This window comes from Pollicipes pollicipes, unplaced genomic scaffold (genome assembly GCF_011947565.3).
Source record: "Pollicipes pollicipes isolate AB1234 unplaced genomic scaffold, Ppol_2.1 Scaffold_6052;HRSCAF=7182_pilon_pilon_pilon, whole genome shotgun sequence".
NCBI lineage: Eukaryota > Metazoa > Arthropoda > Thecostraca > Pollicipedomorpha > Pollicipedidae > Pollicipes > Pollicipes pollicipes.
In genome coordinates, this window is record NW_023596805.1 from 19619917 (window position 1) to 19633940 (window position 14024).

General features: G+C 53.1%; 1 protein-coding gene across 1 annotated transcript; it reads left to right on the forward strand.

Annotated features, from left to right (window-relative positions):
* Positions 1-5389: 5389 nt before the first annotated feature.
* LOC119104318 (protein odr-4 homolog) lies at positions 5390-11830 on the forward strand. Its single transcript, XM_037228016.1, has 8 exons — positions 5390-5400; positions 5603-5615; positions 6293-6489; positions 6971-7139; positions 7744-7896; positions 8591-8692; positions 10039-10327; positions 10868-11830. Exons 1-8 carry the CDS (start codon positions 5390-5392, stop codon positions 11047-11049), a joined length of 1116 nt encoding a protein of 371 aa, XP_037083911.1. The 3' UTR covers positions 11050-11830.
* The last annotated feature ends 2194 nt before the right edge of the window (positions 11831-14024 follow it).

Below are 14024 nucleotides of genomic sequence, written 5' to 3' on the forward strand. Positions count from 1 at the left end.
CGCATTCTACGTTTTCCATGGACTTCTTTGAGGCAAGTATAGGCAATTAACCTAAAATGAGCCAGGTCAACATTTGGTTTTTCGGAGCACACTGCCTAGCGTAATCTTTGTCGCTTATTCAAATGTAAAACTCATAGCAGTCTTGGATGATTTTGGTCACCATAACCTTCAAAAGGTCAAACAAGGTCACTTATCTTAAAGCATGACCTTTTGCTTAGAAACAGTTATCTATGTTCTGGGGCACTTTGGAGACCAACCTGGAGTTTGTTCTTGTTTGACCTTATTTGACCCAAAGGTCATGACTTAGGAACCTAAAACTTTGACCTAAGTGAGTTCACGTACAGGTCAACATACCCAGTGAATTTGGTGCCTCTAGCTCGCGTAGTTCTCGAAATCTCAGTGGGAGAGCTCAAATTGACTCCCTCCCCCCCCCCCCCCCAACCAAAGGGCATCCAGCCGGCCACCCAGGCGCGTGTGAAAACAAGAAAAGAGCTCAATGATGCGTTTTTGCAGCCAAATAATTGTCTTCTGCAACCTCTGGAGTAGCGTTTTCAACGTGGAGGGCGGAACAGTGTCTTAAGACGTCTTACGATGTCTGTAGGAACAGGGGAAGAGGGAGGGGCCAAGGGGCCATGCCTACCATTGGTAGAGGTGAAAAGTCAGGAATGGTAACTGCTCTCCCCCATATAAGCCCAGTTTTCCGACTAGTTGCGTTTGGTTTACTCTTGTGCTACCTTAAAAATGCATGCCGATCTACCCATTTCACCAGCCATTAAACTGCGCTGAAGAGGGCTGTCTTGTGTGTTGAGAACGCGCAAATAAAGTCAGTGGGCACAGCAGGGAGGTCGCTGGTTCCACAGTGGCCAGTGGCTTAATGACCCCACAATGACCAATGGTTTCTCAGTGGGCCGAAGAACCCTGGGGAGCTGAAACAACCCATGAACAGCCAGGAGAGCACTGTACACACAGAGATTCCTGAGCAATCATTTGAACCCTTAACAGCCAACAAGCCCCTGCTTAGGTCGAGATCCCCACAATGGACAGCATGAAATTTGAAAAGCGGTAGAGATACTAAGTGACGAAGGGGGCCCTTCAGCGACCGAAATGTCCCTAGTTACCAGGAGCTCACTGCTGTGGACAGCCCGAGGGTTCTAGGGTATCGTTTAAGCTTCTGTTTTGGTAAGGAAGCTCTCACCTTATTTTATCATTATTACTTTTCGCACTTAGGGGCTGAAGGGACCTTCCGTCGAAGTTCAGGATTCTAACTGGTTTCATTCTAGCGAGCCTCCGGACGATCAGGAGCCCTCAGATGACAATAGCATACATCATTTCACTTCCTGGCGCAGGAAAAACTCTGACCAAAACAGCCAGCTCTGGTTCAACGCGGGCCCCTTTGGACTCACAACGGACCCCTTACTGGCGTACGAGGTTAAATAACTTGCAAAGAGGCTCCATTTCAGGTGATCGGCCACGAGCGGGACCGGGGCAGAGGTCGACACTGGGGCCCTCTGGCATGGGCCTTCCATCGTCTCATTGTGGAAACTTTCAGTATCATTTCTCATGTATCCTTGCGTTGTTCGTGTGCTTCGACCAACACAAGATGCCGTCTAACATTCGGGGCGCCGTCCCGAGCTATCCTTGCCCAGCAAGTGATCCTCTCGACAACATAGGATCCCTGTTATGCACTGTGAGTTCCCTGACTAACTCAGCCCCTGATCGCTCATCGCCTCAGACACCAGAGGTCCTTTAAGTGGCATTTACGAGACTAGACTTTGTCCTGCTTGAGAGCGATCGCAAGGCTGACACTGGACTGATTGTGTTTGGCGTTCTTGAACTACGAACGACATCCCGAGGTCCCTTGGAATCGGGACTCTGATGGTGCTCTGGTGCTCTGATGGAACGTTGAAAGTCCAGATGGCCTTCAGTGGCTAGAATGGCCAGTGCCCCTTCCCCAGTGTCCTGCCCAGTACTACTGCCCCTGGCCGCCAGCAAATACTCACTGAACGGCCCGAGGGGCACCAGGGTTTCCAAATGGGACCTACCGAGCACCCAGATTGCGGAATTTGTTGTCATCTATTTTGGTAAATAATCTCTTTTTGGGCGTTTCCCATTCATTGCAGCTACTTTTCGCGCTGCGCAAGCCTAACAGCCTTTCCAAAGGGCGCTGGTGTCGCTGAACCCACATGCTTTGGATCTTCCCGAATCCCCGCATTTCAGGTTTTCTGGGGTCCGGAGAGTCCGGACGCCAACCAAACCTCACTGGAGCCATGATTTTGTCAACAGCGAAGACTTACTTGAAAGCAAACGCACTTACTTCTCTTGGAAGAGTATGGAATGGGCTTTGGCCTTGATATCATGGGTACGAAATGGCTCACTCAAAAGTAGGGAATGGGCTTCAATTCACCAATAAAGAACGGGTTTCAGATTGGCAGCGATTTTGTAATTTTGTGACGTCATCGTACAGCTAGAAGAGTCAACTGGTGAATTCGCATAATCAGCTGACAGCTGGTCCGCAAGGTAGCGCGTCAGCTGTAGGAGTTGGGTGTCGCGGTGACAGGTACAGATGAGAGTCATACGATCATGTTATGGCGCATAAAGCTAATTGAAGGCAGTAGAGATATTCATAAATGATTGTTGCACATACAGATTCCAGATGTTTGGTCAACGGTCTACACTGAGCTGATTCAGGCCGTGTTACGTTATGGGATGCCTACGTCTACAGTATCGACTGTCCATATCCGTATCTTCCCTGAATCATCTTGTGTAAACCTAGCTGTTAAAATACGCTATAATCTGCACATAGATGCTATAATCGCCTTATCATTAAATCTTTAATAAATCCTAAATCGCTAATAGTTAAATACGCTATATAGTCTGCATATACACTATTGTATCAACCACAGGAGTGTGGTGCAGTATGTGATAGACCATAAAGCCTATACAATCTCTATTAAATGTGAAGTGCCTGCCACCAGTGTCTTCCCATTTTGACTAGCAGCGGCCAAACCAATGAGATCAAAATACCCGTTTTTGCTTGTGTTAAGCTAGTATTGCAGTGGTGACCAAATGTGTGCTTTAGAGTTAGTTGTTTTCTAATTGACTGTGCACATCATCATGCACTCTTTTCAAGCACTGGAAATGTCAAAGACATATGGATTCATTATTAACATGCATTTTGTTGGATCATTTTGCCTCACCATGAAGTTTTTCCTAACCAGCCAGCTTCTCAGTTCTGGGACCCCTGTCAATTTTGTTGGGCCTCCACACTTTGCTCTTTGTATGAACCCTGAATGTGAATGGTAGAGTGTAGTCCCAACAGATTAGGGTTTGAGAGTGGCCTGGATAGGGTGAAGCGGCTAAATGTACCCTCAAAAGATGCCCATTGAAATTTAACCCCCTACTTTTGAGTGGGCAGGAGCTTCCCAGCCAAAAATAAAAATATGCTGCCAGAGATAGCCATTATGTACATCCATGGTCATTCTATTTTATTTATTTTCATATGCTATGCTATGTTTATCCTAAATCAAAGGGATATTCTACTCAACAGGTTACAATTGTTAGTCACGGTCAGAACATCACAAAGGCAGCTTACATGACGTTGGCTATCAGAGTTGCCATGTGATAAATATGCATGCACAACCCATCCCACCTCTGAAAGGGAAAGCAATATATGCAGGGAGCAGTTGAAGCCACCTGTTCCCAGCACTGTCGAAAGGTCATAAATTAAAACTCAGTAGCAAACCTTTTTACATAACACAAGCTGCTCTCAAATGTCTTGTTGTATATAACAGATGTAGATAAGGTGGTGGGGTGGGTGGTTGGGGATCATCTGCTCCTCCAATACATTTACAGCAGACAATGGGCAAGTCTGCCAGAATTTTGCTTGGGTTGGCAGTATTTCAGAGACAGTTGTGACTGTATGAACCCTGTTGTTTTGTGATGTCATGTAATGTTGGTGTGCTTTTTATGCATTATGTCTAGGCTTGGTTATAGTGGCTCAATTGCTGTTCTGTGCTCATGAAAAAGTGCTTGTTCCAGAGTCTTTACCATGCTTCTCTTTCTCCAGAAGTTGAATTTTAAATCAAGTACCAAAGAGGAGAGGTTTGAAAGATGTATGATGACAAAAAGCATGCATATATGATACATTAACTTTTATTTTTACAGGCTTTAAACAGTGAAGTAGCTGTCTAGGGAGCTAGAATGGGACGACTTATAGTGGCTGAAAAGGCCTTGGAGTCCAGCCCCAAGACTCTGGCATCCTCAGGGGCCAAGTATGGCCTTATTGTTGGCCAGGTAAGGTTATCTGGAGTGTTACTGGTGGGGCTGAAACATAAAGCAAAGTGTTTTCATCAATTGTATTTTGCCTGTGGTTAAGTGAGATACATATGATCCACTAATTCATTCCAGGCTGTTGGTGTATAGAATGTTCACATCATAGCATTCTGGGACACAAATAAGTTCCCTGGACACTTTGCTATAGACCTTGGTCGAAAGTTATTCATTGAATATAAAGACCAGAAAATTCAATCGCTACAATTGTTCTCATTTGTTCATTTAGCTTGTTGCTAGCGAATTGCATTCCCACTAACAGGCAAATGACCCTGGTAAAGTATGACTGTTGCTAACATCAAGTGGCTTAACTTGACCATGTCATAGCCCCAGAACACTCCGTCAGGCTCTGGTGGTGCACCTGTCCTTGTCATGGCTGCCCCTGACCATGACCCGCCCCATGACCCCAGAACACTGCCGGGCGGGCTCTGGTGGTGCACCCGTCATTGTCACAGCTGCCCCTGACCGTGACCCGCCCTGTGACCCCAGAACACGGCCGGGCGGGCTCTGGTGGTGCACCCGTCATTGTCCCAGCTGCCCCTGACCGTGACCCGCCCTGTGACCCCAGAACACGGCCGGGCGGGCTCTGGTGGTGCACCCGTCATTGTCCCAGCTGCCCCTGACCGTGACCCGCCCTGTGACCCCTGAACACGGCCGGGCGGGCTCTGGTGGTGCACCCGTCATTGTCACAGCTGCCCCTGACCGTGACCCGCCCTGTGACCCCAGAACACGGCCGGGCGGGCTCTGGTGGTGCACCCGTCATTGTCCCAGCTGCCCCTGACCGTGACCCGCCCTGTGACCCCAGAACACGGCCGGGCGGGCTCTGGTGGTGCACCCGTCATTGTCACAGCTGCCCCTGACCGTGACCTGTCCTGTGACCCCAGAACACGGCCGGGCGGGCTCTGGTGGTGCACCTCTCGAGGACGCCTCCCGAGCCGACCGACACGGCGAGTGTTCGGCCGACGGGAACCGTCAGCGATGTCTGGGTCGCCAAGCACGCCAAGCAGGTGAGCCCGCCGTTGCCAAGCATGCCAGGCAGATGAGCCCGCCATTGCCAAGCATGCCAGGCAGGTGAGCCTGGCATTGTTAAGCATGCCAAGCAGGTGAGCTTGCTGTTGCCAAACGTGCCAAGCAAGTGAGCCCACCATTGCCAAGCATGCCAGGAAGGTGAGCCTGGCATTGCTAAGCGTTCTGAGCGGGTGAGTTTGTTGTTGCTAAGCATGTCAAGCAAGTGAGCCCGCCGTTGCCAAGCAAGTGAGTCCGGCGTTGCCAGGCACGCCAAGCAGGTGAGCCCGGCGTTGCCAGCACGCCAAGCGGGTAAGCCCGCCGTTGTAAGGGGTTGAGCTAAGCACTTGTCAAAGTGCGCGGAGCTCGCTGCTCACCTGCCAGCGGCTCAGGCGAGGATGGAGGCTTGCAGCTCGTCTTTCGAGGATGCGTTTTAACATCAGGTTTATTTGGCATTTTGTCTTCTGGAGTTACTGACGAAACAGTCACATCGATTGAATGACAACGGCTAAAGTACCAGCAGGGATGATAGCACCAACGCACGCGGTTAGTGAAAACGACGGTCGCGTATTAAGATAACCCTGACGCGAAACTGCAGTTGAGTTCAGGGGTCGCAACTGCTGTTGTTAAATGCGATTATTTTGCGTTCAGCTGAGGTGCTATCACTGTCTGGAGAGTAATCACAGCTTAAGAGGAGTCACTTGGGAGATATAACTTCAATCAGTGAATGTTCGCGCGAAAGGTGGTAGTCGGGGCTGATTATGATGCGATCGCAATCATCGTCACAGTGCGTCGCATATTTGTTGAAGGGTGCATGATGTGAATTGCTGCGCGGGCGCCGGAGATTTTGACGGCCCATCGTCATCCGACGTCAACATTGTCGGCCTGGAATCGATCCCTGACCCGCAACATTCCAGACTCAGCCGACCGGGCTGTGACGTGACTTCGTCTTCCGCAGGTGATCCAGCTGCTGCCGGGCGGGCTCGACATCTTGGGCCTGTTTGTGGTGGGTGGCGCGGACGTTCTGAAGACGCAGGAGGCGCAGCTGCGCACAGCGCTCAATGCCATCTACCGGGCGCTCGACAAACTACCTCAGCTGCACGACCGCGAGGCCGAGGAGCGGCTGGTGGCCGCCGTTGACCCGAGGACCAATAAGTAAGGCCTTCGCGCGCGCACACGGCGGGTGTTCGTTTGGAGTTGTATAAATCTGGCGGTAGAAGTCGGTCGAAAATCTCCTATCACATGCTTACTGTGCTTGGGAAGGGTGGGAAGGGAATCGGTTTTTGTGTTCCATGTGGAAGCCATCCGACTTTTCAGTCAGATCTCATTCATCAAGTGGAACTGTGCTATTTGGTTTGTGCATATTACCACGTTACATCTAAGATTATGCGGTGTAGCATTACATTAATGGAACTGTTTTCATTTGGTGGGGCCTTTTGTTATTTCTGCATGACGTCAACCCCAACCGACATGACTGAACCCTCTGTCATTGGTTGTTGTTATTTTTGACATGCCACCCTGTGGGGCTCTCCAGCCCTGATCCATGCTGGCCCTCTGTCATTGGTTGGCATGCCATGTTGTGGAATTCTCAGGCCGGACCTGGCGTGACCTGACCGGGCCGCCCCCGCGTCGGCAGGGTGACGTGCCGGTCTCTGGAGCTCTCGAACCTTACGGCGTCGCTGCGCCCGGCCGAGTGGCGCTTCCAGGAGGTGCGCTGGCACCGCGTGCAGTCGGAGCTGTTCCTGGACGTGACGGCCGGCGTGGCGCCGCTCGCCGCCGAGACCACCATGTTCAGACAGATCATGGTGAGCGGGCACAGGTTCAGACGTGACGGGTGGTGGCGTGTTCAGCCAAGGTGGGTAGGGGCGTGGATAGACAGATTATGGTAGGCAGGGGCGTGTAACACGTCCCTACCAACAATGTCTGAACAGTTCAAACTTTAGTATGCAGGGGTGTGGGCGTGTTCAGATGTGGTATGCAGGGGCGTGGTCAGACATCGGGTAGGGGCATGTTCAGGGCATGCTCGTGGCCATCGCATGCAGCCTGCCCCGGACAGGCGTGGATCCGCGAGGATGTAGGATGAAGGAAGACAAAGGATAGGGTGGTTGGGTCAGATAGGGTAATAGCGAGGTCACGATGTAGAGTGCTTCTACAAGGGGCACAGGTGCAAGTTTTCTGTGTTTGGATCGCGCCAGATTTCATGTTTCAGCCAGATGCTAACGAGGATGCTGAACATGGAATGTATGTTGTGAGTGCCCGATGCTGTGTAGATGTCATATTTACGTGCGACGGATGTATCAAGCCTGCAAATAATTTGAGAATGAAGGAAGGAATGTAGCTCGAGTTATAAGGAACCAATCGTCACCTGCGGGCTGGTTTGACACTCGAACCTCGCCACCGCGCCGCCAGATGTCTCTGGAGCCGTTGTTGGCGTCGCTGTCCGACTCAACGTGTCTGGTAGACGGCCGTATGGCGGCGTCCGACGCGCCGCTGGCCGCCGACGAGGGCCGGCCCGGGAAGGGTGCCGGCCGCACCTTCGCGCTGGACCTACTCTATGACACGGTGGGTGGACGGCTTGTGGGATCGGCTCGGCCCGTGGCCCGTCCGGTGTGGTGGGAAGAGACGAAAGCGTGTTAGCGTGGGTGCTGCGCGCCCATGAGCGCCGAGGGCTACATGACGATCGACATGTCGGAGAGACATGGTCTGTAACACGACCGATCAGTATCTCGCTGATAAGGAGAGCGCACGGCCTGGTGCCGTGGCAATAGGGAGCATGGCCTGGTGCCGTGACATGGGCACAATGGAGGGTGTGGCTGGTGCCTTGACAATGCGGAGCGTGGTCTGGTGCCGTGACAATGCGGAGCATGGTCTCGTGCCGTGACAATGAGGAGCATGGTCTTGTGCCGTGACAGTAGGGGGGGGGGGGGGCATGGTGTCGTTCCGTGACAATGGGGGCATGGTCTCGTGCCGTGGCAATGGGGAGCGTGCTCATGCTCAAGGCCGCCTAAGTCTGTCACGTGCTAGGGACGCAGTGTCTGATCGCTTAGTATCCTTTGCGACTCATTGAGCACAGGGCTGAGGGGCATCACGGATGGTGGCGCCAGCTGTCTGTGTGGGGCGACGCGTTAGGTGGCGCGGACTGAACCGGTCAGGGAGCGGCGCTCAGACTGAGGGTGCGGTCTGTCTGTGGACGTCGCACGCCAGGACGGCGAAACACGCAGTCTGCCCGCGTGACGCCAGTGGGGCTCCTCCTCAGGCGAAGACGGCGCCGGCCGAGAAGCTGCTGGAGCCTGCGGACGCCGTCATCCGGGTCAGCGGCCGGGTCCACTGCCTGGCGTACCTCCACACCAAGGCGACGGTAGGCTGCGGCCGCCCGCTGCGCGCCAGCCCGTCCACCAGCCGCGTGCCGAGACGCCACGGCCGCGGCGGCGGTGGTGCGGCGTCTCCGGGGCGGAGGCTGTGGGGAGCTGTTGTGGAGCGAAAGCTGAAGGCGCAGCTAGGCTTAGTGTCAGCAGTCCCGGCCGGCTGAAGTACAGCCGCAGTCCGGCCAGCAGGGCCACCCATCCCTCAGCGTGTAACGGAGACGGCACATTGTCTCACGGAGCGCCTCGGAGGGGATCAAGACCGTGCGCGCGCCGTCCCGTGTAACGGAGACGGCACATTGCCTCACGGAGCGCCTCGGAGGGGATCGAGATCGTGCGCGCGCCGTCCCGTGTAACGGAAACGGCACATTGCCTCACGGAGCGCCTCGGAGGGGATCAAGACCGTGCGCGCGCCGTCCTGTGTAACGGAGACGGCACATTGCCTCACGGACAGCCCCGGAGGGGATCGAGATCGTGCGCGTGCCGTCCCGTGTAACGGATACGGCACATTGCCTCACGGAGAGCCCCGGAGGGGATCGAGATCGTGCGCGCGCCGTCCCGTGTAACATCGCCTCACGGAGAGCCCCGGAGGGAATCGAGATCGTGCGCGCGCCGTCCGAAACAACGGCCTTCCAGTCTGGTGACTCCCTGCCCTGTCATTACACGGTGCCAAGCGGAACATCACCGTTGGTTCTGTGAGAGCGCCGCTTAGCGACCTTTCACTCCCATTTCTTCGATCTTTCAGTCTTCCACGCGTTTATATGAGGGAGCATGAAAGAAGCTCTTCACCTTGTCCTTATCTTGCCGTTGTCTCGCGATGGTCACCAGCCTATTTCAGTTATAAACGACAACGACAGGTCATTGACACAACAACTGACAGGCAACACTGTCATTTCATTGACGTGCAACGACAGAAGACGCCTTCAAATCTGGGAAAGTATAATCATTAACGAACTCTCTCTAGCCCTAAACAGGCAAACAAATTATGATACGACCCTTGGACTATTAGGTGGTGGGCGGTAAGCACTGTTGATACGGTTGTGACAATATGTTTGTGTCTTTGTAGTGCTCCCGTTATGGTTACGCTCTATATGTACCAAAGTAAAAATAGGATTCTGTCTTGCTTTAATTAATAAGTAATCTATCTTACTTTGATTAGCCATGCTTCATTTGTGTTGTACGTACCAGTGTATAGATATAGATATAGATATATAATATATATATATATATATATATATATATCGCCATATAATCTTAATTGCCTTAGCCTGGGTACTGAAGCTGCCTTAACAGGTGGGGCTGCGGCTTCCTAATCCCCCTCCCCCCTCCCGCCCCCTCCCAGGTGGCCGAGGCCGTGTCGGCCCTGAGCCGGGACACGCGGCGCTCGCTGCTGGCACGCTGCCAGATGCATTGTGACAGCTTGGTGGAGGAGCAGCCGAGCGACGAGTCGGCGACGGTGCTGCACGAGCCGCCGCGGCGGGTGCTGGCGCCGCTCGCGCCCTCGCAGCTGCACGCGTCCGACTACCTGTTCCCGGGCGACACGGCCGCCGACAGTCTGCAGACGTTCCAGGACCTGTTCGGCCTGGAGCTGCAGTCCGAGGACGTGATGGACACGGTCGAGACGCCCTCCGGTGAGAACGGGAGGGGCGGGTCCGACGTCAGGGGGCTGGTGAGGGAGATCTGACGCCGGGTGGCTAGTGAGTGGGGGGGGGGGGGGAGGGGGGGAGCGACGATGTTTTCTGAGAGCGGGCGGGATGAGGTTTCTCATGTCTCGTCCACTGGGTCCTGAGAAAGGTGGAGCCTGCTGTGCGCAACAGGTGTGGCAAAACTTCGGCCCGCTTTCTCTTTTAGGGCTCGCCTGTGTTCTTTATAAATCAGATGCTGAACTGTCCCACGGATACATCCAGGCGGACTTTATGTCCAACGGATGTGCTCCGCTTTATGTATGTAATTACTTTCTGTGCTGCTGTAGCCAAAGTTTGGTCATGATGGTGAAAACTAGTCAAATTGGCAGTTAAGAAGTCCCCACTGGATGGAAATGTTACGCAGAACTACGCGCCACAGAAAACACAACCCTGTTTGTCGGTCGGTGTGTATCGTGCTCCACCGGCGTCACCCTGTCGCCCCGTGGCCTGGCGGGCACCTCTGACTCGGACCCCCTCCGCCGGCAGAGGAGCGGGCCCACTCGGAGTGCTCATCGGCGGCCGGCGCGCTGGATGACCTGCGCGAGCTCCAGTCGGGCGGCGCACGCTGCAGCTGGCTCCACCTGCTGTTGGCCGTCGCTATCGCCGCCGTCGGCATCCTTGTCTCGTCCCTCGCGCTGATTGGTCCGCGCTCGCCCGGACAGCATTGACGTCAGCGAGAGGGGTGGAGTTGATTGGCTCGGCTGTGCGCGGTGGTGTCTGGGACTAGATGATTGGCCCGTGCCCGCTGGGGCGACACCAGTGGTGTGAATCTGATTGGTTCACGTCCGACTGAGCACCAGTGACGTCAGGCGTGCGGTGAATCTGATCGGCCCGCGTCCGCCTGGACACCAGTGACGTGACGCATTTCGAGCTGACTCGTCTCTTCAGCCCGGCCACAGTAATGCCCGCCAGTCCTGGACATGCTCGTCTGGTGTCTGACGTGGAGAAGCCGGTCGCCTCGGCTGCCACCTAACACACACTGACGTCACACTGGCATGACATCACACCGTCACACCACCAGACATCGGCGAGGGGCCGTGTGTTGCGCGTTGGGTGAGGAGCGGCTGTGAGCGACACGAACGCATTTGACGCCATTCCTGCGGGAACTTTGGCAGACCGGGCCTCCGAAGGCGCGCCCGCCGAGTGTGACGTCACTTTGACGTCACTGTCGGACGGCTCCCGTGGTGCCGCTCTCGTGTGCTGGTCGGGATGTGTCGGAGCGCGTGCGCCACAGCGGTCGGGGCCGCACTGCACCTGTGACCTTGGAAATGACAACATGGTTGCGATGGGCCTCGATCTGTATTGACAGTACTTTATTGGGAAGCGGTGTGGGTTTGATGGCCTATTGTTGAGTGGGAATTGGATATTTTCTATACATTTGTTGATTGTGAAGGTTTCAGTGCTCCGTCGTGACAGAGTTTGTGGTATTCAAATGTGAATACAAGGTTTTGGACAATTTTTCTGCATCAGCCCTAATGCATTGTTCCAGTTATGTTTAAACACAGTAATGCTAAACAGAGTAATGTTTGTGATCATGTATATAGATGTATCTTGTATATGTCATAGTCATATATATGTATATGACTTCCAATATATATATATATATATATATATATATATATATATATCGGAAGTCATAGTCCAGCTAGCCATAACTGATAACTCGGCGTTGTTTCCAATAGCGGTGCTAGCTCTCGCTCTGGCAGAAATGAGAGGGTCGATGCAGAATCCCAAGTCTTTTACGATATTTTTCCAGCATATCGTGTGACTATACCCGAATTTCGGTAGCTCACGGGGCATCACTTCGTGTGTGTTGACACCATAAAGCGCCTCTGACTTCTGGTTTTTCGGAACACCGCGCGGCGATGCGCGGCCGGCGCGGGTGGCGGGCGGCTGTGGTACGAATCCGGCAGTGACCCGCGGGGGCCGGTGTACTCTAAGATACGACAAGGGTCAGATGTGTGTGAGTTGCGCGCTAATTTGCGCTATGGTTTCGCACATTTTAGCATGTGAAGCTGAAATGGTCCGATTTGGAGAACGAATTGGCCTTTAACCTGACATTGCGGCCAGTTATTGATCTAGAAAACAAGCTTGCTACCGATCAGCAGATCTCACCACGACAAATCCGCCGTTTTTCTGCGGTGCTCTGCCTTTCTTAGCTAGGAAATGGTAGGGGTCGCATCGAACCCCCTACCAATCCGCGTCTTGAAAAAGAGCGATGAACGGAATCGGTGAGGGTTAACATTTGCGGTTCATTCACGTTTTCAAAGCATGAAATGACCACATAATTTTCTAATTGTGGCGTATAGATACATGGTTAAATTCCGAACATTTGACGACATTCCCCACCTGGCTTTGGGGGTCGAACGTCACTCATCTGGAGTTCGGGGCCGAACGTCACTCATCTGGAGTTCGGGGCCGAGCGTCACTCATCTGGAGTTCGGAGCCGAACGTCACTCATCTGGAGTTCTGGGCCGGACGTCACTCATCTGGGGTTCTGGGCCGGACGTCACTCATCTGGAGCTCGGGGCCGAACGTCACTCACCTGGAATAGGGGGCTCAACGCACATGGAGGTGGCCTAAAAACCACAGCCCGAAATGCTGTGTGAGGGCACAGTATCACTGACGAGATGGAAATGGCACCAGTAACTACCTCACTCGTGATACGAACATCTTAAGGATAAGCACGAAGCTGACTGCAGCAATTTTGTTGACCTCAATTTCATCATTGCGAACAACAACTGCCCTAATCTTTTCACCAGTGCGGCAGTCGCTTAGGCCCCAGCTTACTTACAATTTTTTCTCTTCTCTCTAATGCATGTGGCTGTTGCAAACATGTTGCAAAAGAAGTGTCGTTTCTAGTAGCTCACAACAATTTACGTCGCTCCAATTAAACACTTCTATGCTCGACCCTGGAATTGTCTTGTAAATTGCAGCCATTGCAGATAAATGACATGTTATTTGGTCATATTCCTAGTCTGGGCTGCGCCTAATCTCTTGCTAGCTCCAGCACCAACTCCACCTTCTGACGTTTGCATTGTCGTGCCGCTCTACATTCCGTTCACCTGACTGCTTCAGGTCCCCAGTTGGTCTGAGTGCCTTCTCAGCGGCTTGACACGTTCAGGGACAGCCCTTTAGCAGCGGTCGAAAGTTTTGAGCAGGTGAGATTTATGTGATCCTCGGGTTTACCCGATATCGATATCCGATTTATCCGATATCGCCTGTGACCGCTGGACAGCTGGGCTGCGGCAGCACCAGCTTTTCGGGAACCATATCTTGCTGTTTATCTCGGACAGGTACGTCCAACATCTCCAACCGTCTACACACTGTCATTACATTGCCACCATTCGTGTTTATTAATGGCCGTGGTGTTGCGGTGATGGTGTTGCAACGATGCTCTGATCACCCCACGTTACGTTCCATGAGCGGACATGACTACTAGTGGCGCCGCGGCCGACCCTGGTGGCAGGATATTGAACTAGTGTGTTTACCGCAGTGTTGCTGTCTCAGAAGTAAAATTTTGTGTTTGCGCGTACGCCGTGTGCCATGGAGTCATAAATCATCATTTGCTAGTCCATATTTTGGTGCAGAATTTAATTCTTTACATGACGGTATTAAAAATAGTTGTTAAGCTTTGAGCATG

Coding starts and splice junctions, on each gene's coding strand:
- LOC119104318 (XM_037228016.1), top strand. Junction 8,693..10,038: donor ACCTCCACACCAAGGCGACG/GTAGGCTGCGGC, acceptor GCCCCCTCCCAG/GTGGCCGAGGCCGTGTCGGC. Junction 10,328..10,867: donor CACGGTCGAGACGCCCTCCG/GTGAGAACGGGA, acceptor CTCCGCCGGCAG/AGGAGCGGGCCCACTCGGAG.